Below are 20,784 nucleotides of genomic sequence, written 5' to 3' on the forward strand. Positions count from 1 at the left end.
AAGAAATGAATTATTTGCAGTCGATTTCTCAGTGAAGAAATGAATTATTTGCAGTCGATTTCTCAATGAAGAAATGAATTATTTGCAGTCGATTTCTCAGTGAAGAAATGAATTATTTGCAGTCGATTTCTCAGTGAAGAAATGAATTATTTGCAGTCGATTTCTCAATGAAGAAATGAATTATTTGCAGTCGATTTCAGTGAAGAAAATGAATTATTTGCAGTCGATTTCTCAGTGAAGAAATGAATTATTTGCAGTCGATTTCTCAATGAAGAAATGAATTATTTCCCGTCGATTTCTCAATGAAGAAATGAATGATTTGCAGTCGATTTCTCAATGAAGAAATGAATTATTTGCCGTCGATTTCTCAACGAAGAAATGAATTATTTGTACTCGATTTGTCAATTAAGTAATGAATTATTTGTAGTCGATTTCCCAATGCAGAAATGAATTATTTGCAGTCGATTTCTCAATGAAGAAATTAATTATTTGCAGTCGATTTCCCAATGAAGAAATGAATTATTTGCAGTCGATTTCTCAACGAAGAAATGAATTATTTGTACTCGATTTGTCAATTAAGAAATAAAAATAAGGCATTTTATATTTAATGGTACCTCAGAGAATCTGTTAATATTTCATTTATTTTAGAAAAGGTTACTTTAGAAACTGAAGTGTAAAATTGACAAGAGTCAAACTAATGCAGTTGTTTTAATTATTATTTATATTTTTACAGCTGAGATTTCACCCACATTTATTATTATTATTATTATTATTATTATTATTATTATTATTATTATTATTATGAGTTCAGCGCTGCGTGTTTACTTGGAAATTCAATTGGCCAGACTGGTTCTATTATTATTATTATTATTATTATTATTATTATTATTATTATTATTATTATTATTATTGATGATGTTTTTGCCTTTGTTACTAATAATGTTATGACCTTATTCGTCAATAAAGTGCCTGTGATCGCTGGCAATAGTAACAGCAACTATAACATAATTGTTTATTATAACATTATAAAATAGCCGATGGTACACAGAAAGGAATAAACTCACGTGAAATTTTTAATTATTTAAGATTTGGTAACCTGTTTCGAGAACTTCATATGCCTAATTGTCTTAGGAGTTCACACAAAGAAGTAGGCAGACTGAATAGAGATCAACAAGGCGACGCACGGACGTTACAAGTGCAGGGAAATTTAAGAGAAATGAGAAAGGACCTTCCAAATATATCTTCGCTGAGGTCATCCTCCGTAATAGATGTGTTGTCAGCTGATGAGAGTCAGTGGGAGCGAATAACTTTGAGGGAGGAAGGGGAGAAAAATAGTGATAATAATGAAGGGAGGAAGAGGAGGAAGATGAGAAAGGATCGCTTTGTCTGAAAAAGGAAGAATAGAAACGCTTAATGAAGATATGGTATCTTGTGCGAAGTTTCGGCAAGAGGACTCGCCAGATATCTAGGCGGGCTGCGGGTAGTGAGGAGCAAGGGTAGGTGGAGAGAGAGAGAGAGAGAGAGAGAGAGAGAGAGAGAGAGAGAGAGAGAGAGAGAGAAGAGCGTTGACAGTTAATCATGAAGTGCACCAAGGCGGCAGTAATGGGAGCAATTAACTGGCAATACAGCCGATATTATTGGCGTCGAGTCGGCGAGGCGGGAAATTCAAATTTTGTGGCGGGAAGTTTCAGCCGTCAAATAGAGAGGACTGACGGGCGCTGTCGGCCGCCAATATCATTACTTATGTTGGTGAGCGTCAATTTTTGTTTGTGGGAGACTGCGTTTGTTGGAGGAGGGAAGGGGCAGGAGAAGGACGAAGTTGTTGGGGGGGGGGTGGCAAAGGGGGTCGTGGAGGACAAGCCCAACCACTCTAGAGGGCTGGGGGATGGGAATGACCTCCACTTTGGCGAGTGGGGATCGGAATGTTGTTTTGGGGGATGCTACTGGGTTAGTTGGTTCGTGGATGAGGCTGGGGGTCGGTTGGTGGGTCTGGTTAGGGGGGTTGGGAGAAGGCTGGTATCTTTCACCATCAGCACATTTCGATTTGGGAAGTTCTCTATCAGGGGCCTTTTGCCAGGTTGATTAGCTTTCCGTTTCCGAATTAGGAAGGAAGGGAAAATGGTGCCTCACTCTCGATAACTCTGAACGCACTCGTCAAGAATTAGGGTGATGCTAAGCTAACATTTTTTTATATATATATATATATATATATATATATATATATATATATATATATATATATATATATAGTGTATGTACATATGTATGTAGGTATGTGTGCGCGCATGCCCTTAATCATGCATGTAGGCTTGCGTATACATTTTTCAGTTCCTTTAGGGAAAATTTTTCTTATCCTATTAAAAATAAAACTATAACTTGAAGAAAATTCAGTTTTTTGGTGAGCGCGAGTGCTTGTGTGAGAGAGAGAGAGAGAGAGAGAGAGAGAGAGAGAGAGAGAGAGAGAGAGAGAGAGAGAGAGAGAGAGAGAGAGTTGGGGGGGGGGATTGATTCACTTGCTGTAAAAAAGGAATAATCTTTTTTCGTCGCCCGTCATCGCACTTCCTCGTGAAATATCCAGAATTTTTTTTAAGTCGAGATACAATCTGGTAAACGTACTATCCCCTTGGTAAAAATTAGAAACAGCATCGTTTCCCGAAAAGACAATTCCAGTCACAAAGACAGCAAATTTTTCGGAACCGCGAAAGAACTTTCTCCTGAATGTCTCAACTTAAGATGCAGCTAGGCAAACGTGTGTTCTCTGCGCAGAAGCAGACGTGACATGGCGCTTGCAACTTTCATTTTAGAAAATTGAAAAAGGCTCTCAAGGCGAATGTGCTTAGGACAGTGTTCGTATTTATTGCTAGCGAGAATACTTGCATAAATGTATTCGCTCTCTTCCCTGTCTTGTGGGTCGGTCGCGTGGCTCGGTAGGACAGTGGCCATACGTGCGTTCATTTGTTATTGATACGGATGCGGCCAGCAGGCCTGCGCCTTCTCTTGAGGAAACTTCGTAGTGCTCTCTCTCTCTCTCTCTCTCTCTCTCTCTCTCTCTCTCTCTCTCTCTCTCTCTCTCTCTCTCTCTCTCTCTCTCTCTCTCTCTCTCGGAAACGCCATAGTGTTCTCTCTTTCTCTATCACTGCCGGAAACTTTACAGTATGATATTTCGATCTCTGTGTCCCTTTGTTCGAGAAGAAACTTTCTCTCACTGTAGTCTTTAGTGTTAGTTACTTTCTAGTGACTTCGACTCGGTTACCATAGCGGGATTGTTTTCCGGCTGTTAACGCTTTAGTTCCAGTTACGGGGGTACCGCTCCCACCCCTTTCTCTGTGTACCTCAGGTGCTGGAGGGCGAGAACTTTAGCCTTTGTATATATATATATATATATATATATATATATATATATATATATATATATATATATATATATATATATATATATATATATATATATATATATATATATTGGAAGTATCACTGTCTTTTAGAGGTTATTGTAAATGACGAATTTCAAATATACAATAACCATTTTAGCGGGAATGTGGCTGATTATCGGGGATCTAAATCAGCACTGTAAAAATAGCCCCATTCAAATCCGGGGCGTCGAGATCCGCCAAATCCCGTTTAGATATTAGCGGCCGTTTGCGTGGGGGTGGGGGTGGGGAATGAGATCATATCGCTTCGGGATAATGGAATATAAATGTGTACCTTTTTTTGGGGGGGGGCAGGGGTGAGGTGCCGGAATCTAATTTTTATTTTGGTCATTCATCGTAAAACGAAATCACATTTTTTTTTTGTGTAATTTTTTGCAGGTTGAGTTGCCGCATAGGACCGGCCATGGCTGCCAACCTCCTCGAGGCCCTCTCGAGGTCTGTGAGGCTCTGGATCTTCTTCGGTAAGTGTCCCACAGTCATTGCCTTTTTTTCAAATTAGATTTTGTCCTATAAAAATAATGTATTATTATTATTATTATTATTATTATTATTATTATTATTATTATGGTCTATCTCAGTCATCCTATTCGACTGGGTGGTGTTTATAGTGTGGGGTTCCGGGCTGCCTCCTGCCTCCTTAGGAGTCCATCACTTTTCTCACTTTGTGCCCTGTTTCTAATAGGACGCTTCTCTGCATGAGTCCTGGAGCTACTTCGGCATGTAGCTCTTCCAGGTTCCTTTTCAGGGATCTGGGGATCGTGCCTAGTGTTCCTGCGATTATGGGCACAATTTCCACTGGCGTATTCCATATCCTTCTTACTTCTGTTTTCAGGTCTTTATACTTATTATTATTATTATTATTATTATTATTATTATTATTATTATTATTAGAATTTGCAGACTGACCTCACTTTGCATGTGCATTGTCGAGAGTGTATCCTCTTCGGAGGAAGATGATTCCGCCGGGATAGACATCCTTTAAAGGACACTCGTGCTCCGCTCTCAATAGCTCTCGCTACTCGGGGATCAGGACGTCTTAACACCTCGCTCCGTTGTCAGTGTCAGCAAGAGAGAGAGAGAGAGAGAGAGAGAGAGAGAGAGAGAGAGAGAGAGAGAGAGAGAGAGAGAGCTACTTTCCTTTGTGATGTGTTACCCTTTGTTGTGAAATTTCCTGCACTTGTGTTATTGGACTGAGGTTAGAAGTCTTCATTTTTTATTGTTCCTTATTCCTCATCTTTCTCTTTGCAATACATTAGCCGAGCCTATAAGGCCATTAACTTGCGAATCAAGTTTCCAGAGGATGGAATTGTCTAATATTGAATAAGAGAAACCTTTCACAAATGACAGTGCCAAATGAATATAGGTAGAGTAATATTAACATAGTGGTACTCAATATAGAAAGCCTTGATACCAATTGTTTTTCATCAGCTTATTAAATGAATGTGTCCGTGTTGGCTGGTCAAGTCCAGAGATCCTCACCAGGCTACTAATACCATTGAACACCTTTCCGCACACACGGGCCGTTTTGAACAAGCAAGCGCCTGTGTTTAATTCATGCAAGCCAAGAATTTTAAAAGGAGTTGTTTTGATTCATATATTATTTTATGCATGAACTATACGAGAGGAAAGTTAAGTGTACCTTAGTTTAACCAGACCACTGAGCTGATTAATAGCTCTCTTAGGGAGGGCTGGCCCGAAGGATTAGACTTATTTTAACGTGGCTAAGAACCAATTGGCTACCTAGCAACGGAACCTACAGCTTATTGTGGAATCCGAACCACATTATACCGAGGAATGAATTTCTGTCACCAGAAATAAAGTCCTCTGATTCTTCATTGGCCGGCCGGAGAGTCGAACGCGGGCCCAGCACAGTGCTAGCCGAGAACGATATCGATCCGTCCAATGATGAACTGCGGAATGCCACGGAAATGTCGAAAACCCGAAGCAGGAGGAAATCCGTCAGATATCCGCGTGGAATTTTGCGATCTTGCAACCTGTCGGGTGTTACAAGGCTTCCTGTAGACTAAGCTTAGAGGAAGTGCCCTTACACTAGTCTCTCTCTCTCTCTCTCTCTCTCTCTCTCTCTCTCTCTCTCTCTCTTAGTAGTTCCTCATTGGACGGGTGGGTGGTAACGTTCTCAGCTAGCACTCTGCTGGCCCGAGTTCGATTCTCCGACCGGCCAGTGAAGAATTCGAGGAATTTATTTCTGGTGACAGAAATTCATTTCTCGCTATAATGTGGTTCGGATTTCACAATAAGCTGTAGGTCCCGTTGCTAGCTAACCAGTTGGTTCTTGGCCACGTAAAATAAATCTAATTCTTCGGGCCAGCCCTAGGAGAGCTGTTAATCAGCTCAGTGGTCTGGTTAAACTAAAGTGTACTTAACTTTTTTCTCTCTTTTAGGCACCCTGTGTAACATTTATGTAAGGATTTGTAATAAAAAGAGGGAACAATTTTACCCTCGGTACTTATTATTATTATTATTATTATTATTATTATTATTATTATTATTATTATCGCAAAAGAGCAACACCTCATATAAACGGCCCACAGACATGAACGACATATGAAGAAAGAGAAAAAAAACGAAGAAAACAACAAATTAAAAAAAGCAGGAATAACGCAAGACGAGGGTCGTACCCACATGCAGCGTAGAACAGCAAGTGTCATTCAGAAATCCCGACGCAGCAGTGTACGACACCAGAGGTAGATCGCAGCCTCTTTGGAAGACGAATTTGTAATTTGCATGAACCTAAAAAGTAGCGATTTAACTGGTTTTTAGTTGTCTGCAAAATAAGACTGTTGAGATGGCGTTTTGTCTGCCCGTCCGCCCTCAGATCTTTTAAAAACTTCTGAGGCTGGAGGGCTGCAAATTGGTATGTTGGTCATCCACCCTCCAATCATCTTCTTCTTCTTCTTCTTCTTCTTCTTCTTCTTCTTCTTCTTCTTCTTCTTCTTTCCATTTTTATATGGGGTCGCCGTGGTGCCTTCTTTTGAAGGACTTTGATTTGGGTTTTGGGGTAAACGTACCAAATTGAAGCCCTCTAGCCTCACTAGTTTCAGTTTTATTTAAGGTTAAACTTAGCCATAATCGTGCGTCTGGCACCGCTCTAGGTGCCAACAACACATGCCACCACCGGGCCGTGCCTGAAATTTCCATGGGCCGTGGCTGAGAGTTTCATACAGCATTATACGCCGTACAGAAAGTCGATTGCGCCGAAGAAACTTCGGTGAATTTTCTGCTTTTTTTTTTTCCTTCAGCCCTTTCATTTTTATCATCTCCCCTAGCGAAGTAGAGAGAAGGTCTTGACTTCTGAAATCGTGTTATTGTGTGTGTGTGTACCTGCGCGCGCGTCTGTACGTGAGTTACCGAAATATCTGTAGAACGGAAGAGCGGGGATGGAAGTGGATGAAAAACTCTGGAAAGTTCCGTTGGACGACCCTTCCAGACCCGAGTTTTCAGGCAGTGGGCACCAACGAAGAAACTGGAACGATTTGTTCATGACTGATTTTACTCGCAACTTGGACGCAGCTTTCGGAAGGCCACGGTTAGTATTAAGCTTTTATGCAACAGTGACTTAAAGCTGAAACGCTGAATGGGAAACGTTGTTACAGCAACATGCTTTTGCGCTTTTGGTAAATATCGCGTAGGCTAGTCACCGTCGTCGTGTTGGCAAATGATGTGGATTCCGGCGGTGAACCATATTTATTTCGTTAATGGAGAATTATTCAGATTCATTTACCGATATCAATTCGGTAGGATGTTCGCTGCTGGCGTTGGCTCTGACCCTTCTCTCTTATTAATATTATTATTATTGTTGCTGTTGCTGTTGCTGCAGTATGATGTTGTTGCTGTTTTTGTGAGTATCGTTATGACTGTTGAGAAGTTAAGTCTACCTTAGTTTTACCAGACCACTGAGCTGATTAACACTTCTCCTAGGGCTGGCCCGAAGGATTAGACTTATTTTCACGTGGCTAAGAACCAGTTGGTTACCTAGCAGCGGGACCTGCAGCTTATTGTGGAATCCGAACCACGTCATACCGAGAAATGAATTTATTAGTCTCTTGTATAAGCATCGCTATAGCCGGTTGTCATGGGCTGAAATACGGATTCATCCACATTTTTGTTGTCATCTAGCAAAGCCCGTGTTCATACGCCTTTGCAAATTTTGGTCGATTCCGTTTGGGCCTTATTCGAAAGACATCCTAATTCCAGGGAAATGTGGACGTCAGCACCATTCCCACACACTTATTTTGCAGGATAGATTGCTCACAGTGGCCATTCCTCTTTTCCCCTGCAGGGGTCACTGGAATGAAGACCGCCGGAGCATATCCTACCGGGATGTCTTGCTTGAGATTGATTTCAGTAGGTAAATTCCTTTACCGTCTGTGGTTCGTGCGTGCTGCTCGTTTTGCACAGAGCGAGTGCAACTTTATTCTCTTCCTGCAAGTAGAGGTCGTTCTATGGCAACACACTTTCCATGCGTGGAGGTCTTTCGATTTATGCATCACAATTATGAGGTCGTTTGTTGGCATTAAAATTCCCGTTAAGTGGAGGTTTTTTGTCGCCGTTCTTGAAACTGCCTCCAGTAGATTTCATGGAAACTGAGGCGTTTAACATTAAAGATAAGTCTTCAATAGCACATTTAAAGTGCCATGTTCCTTGTCTTCATCTTATTCATCTCCAATATTTAATTTTAGGTGACTTGGATAATTTTAAAAGTGCGTCATCAAAAGTGACAACGCAGCAGAAACGTCAAGGGGGAACCGGAGTTCCGGTGCGCCAATTATATCGTTGGGGTGCATAAAAAAACATAATGAATTCAGTATACCTCCAGCTTCAGTTGATGGACGCTTGAGCCAGGAGACTTCCATCTTTCCACTGGTTTAAATACTGTGAAGTTTTTTTTTTTATCTCTAAAATAGGAGTTCCTCCGAAACCCGGCTTATTGTCTTAACATTTGATATCCGTAAAAATGAACGAGTGAAGTTATTCAAATTTATACTGCATTCATAGATTATTATTATTATTATTATTATTATTATTATTATTATTATTATTATTATTATTAGATAGTTTAAATACTGTGAAGTTTTTTCTCTCTGAAATAGCGGTTCCTCCGAAACCCGGCTGATTTTATCGTAATATTTAATATCCATAAAATAAATGAGTGAAGTTTAAAATAAATGAATGAAGTTATTCAAATTTATACTGCATTCATAGATTATTATTATTATTATTATTATTATTATTATTATTATTATGATTATTATTATTATTATTATTATTATTATTATTATTATTATTAGTTGCGTGTAAGGCTGCAGCCTGTTGACCTGAGGACTCTCTCTCTCTCTCTCTCTCTCTCTCTCTCTCTCTCTCTCTCTCTCTCTCTCTCTCTCTCTCTCTTTCTTACTATTTGAGTAAGTGTTTCATGCAAATTCTCGTCCTCATATAGAGAACTTATACCCGGCCTACTTCGACCATCTCTCTCTCTCTCTCTCTCTCTCTCTCTCTCTCTCTCGTCCATTTTCCGCATTTCAGAGGCATTTGGCTGCGGTTTTGAGTCTCCCCCTCTGACCTTTCAATTTTTAATTTCCTATGTTCTGTAGCGTTCCGGAATATAGGCAGACCGTCCTTCTGTTAGACGCAGGCTCGCTCTCACACAAACAAAGGAAATCGAAAGAAAATATCCTGGTGCTCATTTTCACAGCACGTACAGCTTTGTAATATGTTGAGGATTGCTCCGATCATCAGACCTCTTTCTTTTACACCGGGATACCGCATCTCCGCAACTGCGCGGCCAATATATAATGATATTCCGAGATTCGTCGTGGCCACGATCGGCTCATCTGCTACGAATTTTTCACTCCGCAACTGCACGGCCAATACATAATAACATTCCGAGATTCGTCGTGGCCACGATCGGCTCATCTGCTACGAATTTTTCAGTGCGGCAAATACAGAATTCTGAAACTGCTAGACAGGGGATATGGTAACCACCGGTATTGACTAGGATTCAAGTATGTTACTAATGCCTGTGAGGGGGGAAAAAGGACGGTTTTATAGGGCATACACCGTCTGGATGTGTCAGGTTCAAACTCACATGGATATTCATTACACAATTTCCCGTTGATTTGTAACGCTGAGATTTCTAGCATCCGCTAGGCACCGCTTGCCTGACTGACGTCCTTCATAAATTTTCACGGACACGTTACGCGTTTATAACAGGTATTAGTAATAAGGAAAATTATATTTATCTTATGGAAATTCAAGGCGTCAAAAAGTAGCTTGGCTGTGGGGCTCCATTGCGATCCATTGCCACATCTTCCAGGTCTTGTTTGTTTTTGAAATAATTTAGTGGATGATCTCTTCATCATCTTCCATTGAAATGCTAAAGCAGCTGTTTCGTAAATATGATCATATTTGTCCTCGTCAGTCAGTTACAAACTGTATTTTGCAATTTTTAGAGAAAATATGGTAGGGGAGAAAGAATGAAAGGTTTTACAACTCTTACGAACATTGAGAAAAGAGTCTTTCTCGCGGAAGGGCTTGTTGCTTTCTTTGTGTAAAGGGTTACAGTATAAGAAATTGATTTTTTCCGTGCAACCGGTCTCTGCTCTGTATTGGTTCCAAGGTGGCCACTGTTTAATTTAATCATGTCTGTTTGGTCTGTTCGTGTTCGTTCTTGATCCTTTTAAATTATGAAGTTGTGAAAGTATGTTCTGTAAAGTATATCTGGGTATGGAAATTGATTATTTTGAATTAGACATGCATTCACACACATATATGCACATATTTATATATATATATATATATATATATATATATATATATATATGCATTTTCTCTCGCTCTTCAGCTAAATCGCCCTACGTTATTGGGAGATTTTTTGGTACCCCGTTAAATGCATATCTGCCGAATAGTTTGTGAAGGCCGGACAGCAACTTCCGCGGCTTAAAAGTCGTTCTGTAACCGGCATCAAAGCCCCATCACCGGAGAATGATTTCCTCCATCAACCCACAACGTAATGCTCGGATGTAGCATTCGCCGACGAACAACAACTCGTATTTTCTCTAATATAAGCCATCTTTTTCCTCCTTAACTTTTCATTGGGATTCAAGTTCTTGATAATGATAAGTATGTTGTGTGTATTCTTAAACTGACGCCGATCCGAAGCCTGGACAAGAGAGGAGGTAATGCGTCTGTCGGGTGCAAACCACTTCTTTTAACGTGCTTTTTTTTTCCCCCATTTGTATGGGGTAAGCACGATGCCTTCTTTTTGAAGGACTTTGATTTGGCTTTGGGGTAGACCGTAGTCTCGATCGACTGCCCTGCCTAATACCCCGTTATGTGACCCGGAAGCCAGTAACATGTGATCTTCTGTTTATGTTTATGCCAAACAATTTCAGCCTATGGCTTGACATCTTCCATAGTAAGGACTTAGCTTCTGAAATGCAATTATGTCACCCTCATATTATTAGTGTTGGTTCGCGCTGTAGTCTCTCATAGCAAACTCCTATGGTCTGTTACAAGTCCATGAGCGTTGATTTCTGTGGCTAGGTTGCTAGATCAGTGCCCAGTTATTATTAATATTTATTATTTTTTCTAATTAAAAAAATTATTTTTTTATTTACTCATTTGATTTTTATTAATTTATTTATTATTTTTTCATAATCTTTTATTTGTTTGTCATTTATTTGTGTATTTATTTTTAATTTATTTATGTAGTAGTAATAGTATTCCTATATCGTACAAAATGATGAAGTAAATCGAGGATTGGGACCTGACCTCAGCAGCAGTTGTGGAGACGTCACTGACAACGCCCATTAAAAAAACGTTCTAATGCTCCCAGCAGTATTTCTCGTTGCTATACGACCTGTTAGAGGTTAAATAATTTTGTAATGTTCTATATGTATTTGGGTTGTCCTCGGTATAATCCACTCATTCTCCGTTCAGTTTGTAATATCTTTTTCAGTGTACATCTTCCCTAATTTATTCTGTATTTTTATTTTACTTATTTTTTTGGTATTCACCGTAAGAAAGACTAGTATTTGACTGTCAAAATCCACTTTCATGTCACACTTCATTTTCTTCACTTGGAATGTGAAGATTTTAATGTTATTTCCCCCAAGTCGGATACATTTCCCCTTACATCACAAAGGTCGGCAGCTGAATTACTGAGGAGATTATTTCATTCACCATTCAAAGACCTCTCCCGCTGCCCCCCCGTCCCACCCACCACGGCACCCAGACAGCTCCTCCCGTACGCTTTTATGCCGTTCTTTCATCCTGAGCATTCTCTTCTCCTCTGCAGAATGAGAGGAGGATGATGAGCATTTGAAGTATGAGTAGGAGAGACTTGCTCTCTCTCTCTCTCTCTCTGTCTGGTAAAAAGCTAATGGTTATTGCTTCTTTTCTCCCCATTCAAGGCATCTCCTTAACAGCGCTTCAGTTAAAAGGACGGATTCTGTCTCCTTCTGGTGTATTAGCCTCCCGGCGAGACGGCGGTTGCTCGTTCGTCTTTTATGCGATCCTGTGTGCGCGACACAAACGGACAGAGAGAGAGAGAAAGAGAGGGTAGGTCTTTCGGAATCCGTATCAGGTCTGGGGAATGAGGTCGCGTGGTTTAGGCTTATTTGTCCACGTGGATACAGGTGAATCAACTTCCCTTGCCCGAATAATGGAGGCTTCATCTATCATATTTACATAATTACCCCAGTTGAAAACTCGGGACTAACAATGGGAATCGACCGAGGATATTTTCCTTGGATAATGAATTCCGTAGCGTAACGGGGATGGAATCTGCGAGTGATCGGAATTTCCTGAAAAAGCAAATAAAAAAAGACTTTGCTGGGAAGTATCGTAGAGGCTCTGCGTCATTATAAGCTTGACAGAAAGGATTCATCCTTTCTCTTCAAAAAGGTCTCTGTAGGGAGTCTCTGTAGGGTCTCTGCAGTGTGGCTGACACTGAGCACAGTAGACAGTACCAAGATTCTCTATTTTTTTATTTCAGACTGCATTGCTTTTTGATTTCATAATTCCATCCTATGCCCCTGGCTTCTGGACTCCAGGTTATACCTTATTTTTATGAACCAAATCAGGGGGAGGTCTGGAGTCTGAAAATGTAATTCATTTGTCTCGTTCAGTTTCTTTATGATATATAATGGTAATGATAATGTAGAGGATAAGTAGTTCATATAAAGCCGGGTATTTGCGATCAGATTTACCTGTCAGTTCACTTGCGACCGTTCGACTGATGAGCGTCCACACGTCAAGAATAGAACTGTCAGTCGAACAGTCAGCTGGAGGTCATTGCCCTCAGTTCTCGTCTAGTCTTTGTCATGGCAACACTATATGGCAGCGATAGAAACTATGCTGGCTGATAAGGAGGTGGAGCCATATAGACTATAAAGCTGCTGTGGCAATTCTCTTAAAGATAGGTAAGAAGCAGAAAGGCGTAATTGAGTTTGGTCTAAATATTGCCTGTTAAAGAGAGATGCCTATTCTCATACAGTATTAATGAATAAGGTTAAATTTAGAATGGGGGGCTGGTTCCGTTATTTATGAAATGGAACGTGAAGCCTACTGTCACTAGCAACATCTTTCATAAAAAGGCAGGACACTGGCCTGGGCCTATACCAAATTGTCTGTATCATATGGAAATGGTTTTTTTTTTTTGTCATATGAGTTGGACTTACAACAGTCTGCAAATAGTGCCTAAAAATAATTTATTCGTATTCTGGTCCGAGTGACTGAGATCCTTCCCAGGCGGAATCTGGTGGCGAACTGTCATAAAATCGTTGCTTACCCGTCCACATGTCTGATCGCCTGTCAGTCGGTCGGAAGAACTTTAGGTATTTTTATCAGTTCATCTGTTCTGGTGAGTAGGTATTTTCATCAGTTCATCTGTTCTGGTGAATGGACTGACTCCACCCACAAACTGTCGTCTACGCGTAAGTTTTAATGTCAGTTTCGATGAACTGACAGGTCAACCTGATCGTGAATACCCGGCTTAAGTCGTATTGAATAAGCTATAGGATGAAGTTCCACTGCAGACGGAATATGACAGCTTGCTGTAGTTGGTTGGTCGGCAAAAATTTCCCTTTTGGACCTACCTTTACATGACAGCAGCAGTGAAAGCTTTTGAGAGAGAGAGAGAGAGAGAGAGAGAGAGAGAGAGAGAGAGAAACATATATCGGATACCCTTAGGAGCCAGATTGGATGGAAATATGGGAAACGGACGATGGCACTTGACTGAATGAAGAGGCTCAACTTCACTTAATAAGGAAGTCGTGTTTTTGTATCATATCCGGCCCAAGAGTATAGCTGTTGTTATTAAATTTCTACAATATCTCTTGATTCTTGTTTTCTCACTGCACGATTTTTCAACGAATTGTTCGTCGTTAGTCTGTGTAAAAAGTTCTCTCTCTCTCTCTCTCTCTCTCTCTCTCTCTCTCTCTCATCTTCTTCATCGTTCTCCACCTATTCACGGCCTTCCTTCCTTCTGTTCAAAGCGCGGTTCTTCTAGCTGTCAGGGCCAGCTGTGCCCAGCTGTCAGCACACCAGTTCCCGATGCTGAAGTGAGGTCCCTCAACATTACCATTTCGAACTCTCAGCCGAAGAAGAATTAGAGACGAATAATATGTACATATGAGAATAAACACATTTACATATACATACATACATACATATATATACACTTTGTACACATATATATATATATATATATATATATATATTATATATATATATATATATATATATATATATATATATATATATATATATATATATATATATATATATATATACATTACGTGCGTGTACGTTGTGTATGGATGTGTGTTTGTGTGAGTGTATAGTTACTCTAACATACTCAAATGTGCCTGCATTTCCGTTTGCAGCCATGCCTGTTTATTTTATATAAAAAAACTGCCCTAAACAAAAGAGAGGGTGGAAATGCGTAAATAAATTGCACAGCAGAGGACTCTCCCAACATGGAAATTAAGAGCAGGCGCTATTTTTTGCGTAGTCGGTTGCAGCGATCAACAAACTCTCGGACTGACTGTAGCATCAGAGGAAAGCTGGGAAAAATGTAGGCCGTGGAAAAAGTGCACATATACCGCATCGCTTGATAGAAAGAGTTCAAAAACTGATGTAATAAAATAGGAATGCATCTGGTCTGTCGGTCCACTGCCGGAGTTGGCGTAGAAAAATCCGGCCAATACAGGAATTCGTGTGCGTGTGTGTGTGTGTGTGTGAATGAGTATCTGTTCGCACGTTCGTCCATACTAGATTATATAAGCTCGTGTGAAAGCGATGAACTAGACGAAAGAATTCCCCCCCCCCGCCTGTTTTGGCACCTTTCTGCTCTGAAAGGAAAGTAGGAGAAGGCTGGCCAATACGAGCTCCCGGCTTAAAACAATTCATGCTAAATCAACACAGTTACAGCAGGACTAACCTTCTTCAATAGCTGTATTATCCAGCAAACTGTAGTGACAAAAGGTTCTCTTTGACAATTTTTCATGAGCAGTAGCTATCATTTTTAGAAGTAGGTGATGCCCATAGCGTGGTAGGCTATCGAGTGCTGTACTATTTTTAACACTCAGATTGATAAATATATTCACAAAAGGGAAAAGTATCAAGTACGTGCACGACTGCCTTCTGATGGAGGAAAAAGACTGACTGCCGTAACAATATTAACAAACAACTAGGCCTGTGATAGCGCGCACACACGCACACACGCACACAGAGGGTACTGAGTGAAATGCCATGTGTGACCCCGTCTTGATATTACTCTCAGAAACCGAAATCGCCTGGAAGAAAGGGGCCGGCATCCGTAACTGTTGTCGGGACTCAGCGCTGCTTTGATAGTGCTGATGTGTTTCTGTAAAACAAGATGCTTAGTTTGGAGCCGTGTGGTCTTATGAAATGATTATAGTTCATCAAAGTGGATTGCATCTGAACTTTTCATGAAGACGTCGTTTTGTAATGACGATAAGCGTAATTTTAGTTGAATGCTATATTTGGAGGTAATGCATTTCAATTTGATGTAAGTGTTCTCAGAAAGTACTACTAGAATGTTTTAATATATATATATATATATATATATATATATATATATATATATATATATATATATATATATATATATATGTTTGTGTATGTGTGTAGAAGTCCTTGATTTTTTCTTTATCACCTTGTATGAGTTGTATGTATATATACATATATATATATATATATATATATATATATATATATATATATATATATATATATATATATATATATATATATATATCTTGATCTGTGTGCTCTACCCCACAAACAAAAAAACATGACTTTTCCCCTTCCAGGGGGCTGATGCCAGAAGAGGTTACCTTCTGGCTCTCAGTTCGTGTATTTGAAAGAGCATGCCAGTCTCATAGGAACATGATTCACTACTTAACGGAGGGACAAAGTGGTTTAGCCGGAGAGTGTCCAACCGATCGGACTTGCTCACAAGTGGAACTATAGACTCCCTAACTTGATTACGTGAGAGCATAATTGGTCAGGTGCTAGACCGCTAATTCTCGTGACCGAATCACGGCGCGGAGACGACTTGATTCAGTTTTTTCCAACATCTTGATTAAAGACTTCAGCGCAAAACGTCCTCCCCCCAACAAGAAAAAGACCTAAGAAGTCGAAATTGTAAGATTCGATTACTCGGTTGATTGCCCAGTGCATTGATGGCTAGCCACCAAGGAATGCCTGAAGAATATGTCACATAAACCTTTGAATTACCGACCTGAGGACAAAGGCTGACCTTCTGCAGCAACCCCATCCGAGGGGAACTGCATATTGGGGGCTACCAGCTCTTCCTGGCCAGTGAGAGACCCACTACCGATCCCAGGGGACGCGTGACGTAACGACTTGTTTCTGCATTAAAAAATTAATATTGCCTCTTTCGCCCCCATGTGCAGGGATACCGTGTCATTAGTCAGTTGTGGTGAGTCGGCTCTAGGGTGGAGAATGACTTGAGAATAGAGCCTCATCATATATATATATATATATATATATATATATATATATATATATATATATATATATATATATATATATATATATATATATATATATATATATTTATTGTAAGGGTTTAGAGTTTATGAATTTGGTGGTCACGTAGAAAAGTGACCATGACAATATATATATATATATATATATATATATATATATATATATATATATATATATATATATATATATATATATATATATATATATATATATATATATATATATGCCTGTGTGTGTGTGTGTGTGTGTGAGAGAGAGAGAGAGAGAGAGAGAGAGAGAGAGAGTGAGAGAGAGAGAGAGAGAGAGAGCAGAATTAAGTGACCAAATAAAATTGAGAATACCAGAGTATACGATTATTTGAAGAAAAAAAAAAAACAGATTGTAAAACGAAGTGATTAACGTGAATCATGGATTATCGCCGAAAAAAATAATAAAATGTATTATAATCTCAATTAGTTACTTTTTGTTTTAGGCTGTGATCAAAAAGAGACGGTATGATTAAACCCAGAAGCGACAGAAATTTAATTAGCAAATATTTTGTTTTCCATCTGAGTACCCGTTAAACGCGAGTTATTTTGGAGAGCGTTATGGAAATATTAATTTCTTACCCTGGTGCTTTCGTTGCTCAGTTTTCTTATTTGATAACGTAGTAGTTGTTTTTTTTTTATCAGTTTTATATTGTTAAATGTTGTAGACGAAGTGATTATTCAAGGTATTAGTGTTGTATTTTCACCTTGTGAATATCTCCTTCATCAGCTTCATTCGCCTCTCAGTTTTTCTTTTTCATTGAGGGTTTATCCCCACACCTTGTTCCTCTGGTGTTTAAAGGGCATCTTTGAGTAGTCCTTAATCTTCCAAATAATCATCCCTCTTTGAATAGCCCTTATTCTTCCATCTTTGAATAGTCCTTAATCTTCCAAATAATCATCCCTCTTTGAATAGCCCTTATTCTTCTATCTTTGAATAGTCCTTAATCTTCCAAATAATCATCCCTCTTTGAATAGCCCCTATTCTTCCATCTTTGAATAGTCCTCAATCTTCCAAATAATCATCCCTCTTTGAATAGCCCTTATTCTTCCAATAATCATCCCTCTTTGAATAGCCCATAGTCTTCCTATAATCATCCCTCTTTGAATAGCCCTTAGTCTTTCGATAATCATCCCTCTTTGAATAGCCGGTAACATTCTAATAATCATCTCTCTTTGAATAGCCCACAGTCTTCCTATAATCATCCCGCTTTGAATAGCCCTTATTCTTCCAATAGTCATCCCTCTTTGAATAGCCCTTAGTCTTCCAATAATCATCCCTCTTTGAATAGCCCATAGTCTTCCAGTAATCATCCCTCTTTGATTAACCCTTAGTCTTCCAATAATCATCCCTCTTTGAATACCGCATAGTCTTCCAATAATCATCCCTCTTTGAATAGCTCATAGCCTTCCAATAATCATCCCTCTTTGAATAGCTGTTAGCCCTCCTCTAATCATCCCTTTGAAAGTTAGTCTTCCACTAACCACCCCTTATTGAATAGCTGGTAATCTGCTAATAACGATCCCTTTTTGAACAGCTGTTCATATTCCAGTAATCATCCCTCTCCGAATTGCTGTTTTACTTCAGATACTAGGCCTTCTCCGAATTGCTGTTTTGCTTTTCAAATTCTTGTCTCTTCTCAAACAGCCATTGCTCCGCAAATACGCGCTGCTCTTTAAACACCTGTTGCTCTTGAATTTCGTGTATTTAATTTCCCGAGAGTTCTGCCTCGAAATGATAGATTATGAAATACTGAACGTATTATGATAAATGTCCTTGCTTGTGACACGGATATAAAATAAATTAGTCTACGGATTAGTGCAAATACAGCATTCTCATTACTATTCGGGGCATTTTTGTATTTATTTCTTTTTTCCCGTCTCTTTAATCAATGGCGATTAAAAGCTCATCATATTTTAGAAGAGATTCAGAATCGGTGGAGTTTCTAATAGGTCCCGAGTGAAAAGTATTGATTTCATGCAGATGAATCTGGTTTGGTGTCTACGAAATTGCCGTAAATTTTTGGGCAAATGTTTTGTACTTTTCTTCCTCTCTCTCTCTCTCTCTCTCTCTCTCTCTCTCTCTCTCTCTCTCTCTCTCTCTCTCTCTCTCATCATGATTGAATTTCCCTTTCCCCTCTGTTATTTCTCAGTTTCCAAAATCCTCTCTTATCCCTAGGTCTCTCATAAAATGATCACAGGTCTGAATCAGTTGTCAGACTGTGAACATAGCCGTTGCGACGCCAGTTTACATTTATCAGTCAGTCAGTCCTCAAATGGGTAAAAATCCCAAGATATTTCCACATACAATTTTGTTTTCTCCTGAGGGGGTTGACAAATTTTTACGCATAATACGAGTAATACATGTCTTTAAGTAAGTGATGTAGTTTATATTATCTTTATGTTACACTGTTATGGTCTCTCTTTTATATCGAATGGGTACTTTATAATAATAATAATAATATTTATGCATGTATTTATATATATATATATATATGTGTGTGCGTGTGTTTATGAGAGAAAGAGAGAGTTTACTGCGTTCCCTTTGGATTCTGTTACACCTTGTGGTAGAAATATTGGTGTATTTCTCTTAATAATTATAATTATATACGCCCCCGCATTCCGTCCCTTCTCTCGCATTCCCACACATTCCTAACATTCAAGTAGCTTTCCCGAGTGGATGCATGGGCTTGTAATAGATTGAAATTACGCTTGTGCGTATAAGGTGCGAGAGGGTTGTTGCATAAGCTTGTATACGCGTCTTTGTTGAGTGTGTAACATCATTTTGATTGTTTTATATTTGTGTGAACGTATTGGAATTAATTTTCCTTATAACTGTGCGTTGTTTTGAGGCAAACGCTCTATTTCTTTGTTCGGACGTATTTAGTGCTCCTTCATGACCGTCCTTTGATTTGAGGAAAACCCGTTTGTTTAAACACGCGTGAACTGACTCGGTAGGAATTGCGTTGAAGCCACAAGACGTCCCGCGATGTGAGGGTAACGTCGTTCGCTTAGTACCTGTGGAAACGTATTCGGTATTATTTGCGAGGCAGAGCGAATTCGATATCAAACGACTTTTGTAGCTTAATGTTTGTGTATATAAATATAACGGTGACGCGATAAAAAAAAAAAACTCGTGTATATATATATGTACATATACCTGTATGTATTATGCGTGTTTGTACAACTTGTAAGACTTATGTAATATATGTAAATGAAAAATGCAGTGAAAAATACGATATAAACAAGAGCCAGAGACAAACGAATGAGGTCATTTAACCCAGTGGAAGAAACCTGAGAAGTCAGTTGGGGTGGGTTGCGCACGAGGTCGCTTCGAAGTAAGTCATGCAAAATATTTTGGAGGAAATGTGACAGAAAAAAGGGTAGGTGACAGCTGAAGGCAATAAGGTGACAGCTCTAAGGAAACAGCTGATAGCCTAAGAGGAAAAAGGTGAAAGACAAATCGAAAAATTTAATGGCTAAAGAGGAAACGGTGACATCGAAAGAGGAACAATTGGTGGACCAAGAGAAAAAGGTTGAAGCCAACAGGGAGAAATAGCTACAGAGAAAAAGGTGACATGGAAATGGAAATAAATGATATCCAAAAGAAATAGTTGAGAGCCAAGGTCAAAAATTGATAGCCAGAGAAAAACATGTGACATCCCTAGGAAGAAATCGATAGCCAAAGGAAAAGAGGTCACACCCAACAGGGTAAAAATTGATAACCACAGAAAAAGAGGTGATACCCAACAGGGTAAAAATTGATAACCTCTGAAAAAGTCACACCAAACAGGGAAAAAATTGATAACCAAAGGAAATGAGGTCACTCCAACAAGGAAAAAATTGATAGCCAAAGGAAATGAGGTCGCACCCAACAAGGAAAAAATTGATAGCCAAAGGAAATGAGGTCGCACCCAACAAGGAAAAAATTGATAGCCAAAGGAAATGAGGTCACACCCAACAAGGAAAAAATTGATAATCAAAGAAAAAGATGTCACACCCAAGGGAAAAAATTGATAGCCAATGAAAAAGAGGTCACACCCAAAAGGGTAATTATTGATAACTAAAGGAAAGGTGACACCTAACAGAAAAAATTGATAGCCAAAGGAAAAGAGGTCACACCCAGCAGGGAAAAAATTGATAGCCAAAGGAAATGAGGTCACACCCAACAGGGAAAAAATTGATAAAGGAAAAGAGGTCACACCCAACAGGGAAAAAAATTGATAACCAAAGGAAAAGAGGTCACACCCAACAGGGAAAAAATT

At 39.3% G+C, this 20,784-nt stretch overlaps 1 protein-coding gene across 12 annotated transcripts in view; it reads left to right on the plus strand.

Moving 5' to 3' along the window:
- The window catches only part of LOC136825636 (cell adhesion molecule Dscam1-like), a 483,321-nt gene that overhangs the window by 80,806 nt on the left and 381,731 nt on the right, over window positions 1–20,784 (plus strand). For all 12 annotated transcript variants that reach the window (XR_010849384.1, XM_067082260.1, XM_067082254.1 and 9 more), the window contains exon 2: window positions 3,810–3,892. Coding sequence is in view for 11 of the 12 variants with exons in the window: in XM_067082260.1 (XP_066938361.1) it covers window positions 3,835–3,892 (58 nt within the window). In the remaining variant the exon portion in view is untranslated. The remainder of the gene's footprint in view (window positions 1–3,809; window positions 3,893–20,784) is intronic.

Source organism: Macrobrachium rosenbergii, chromosome 39 (assembly GCF_040412425.1).
Source record: "Macrobrachium rosenbergii isolate ZJJX-2024 chromosome 39, ASM4041242v1, whole genome shotgun sequence".
NCBI lineage: Eukaryota > Metazoa > Arthropoda > Malacostraca > Decapoda > Palaemonidae > Macrobrachium > Macrobrachium rosenbergii.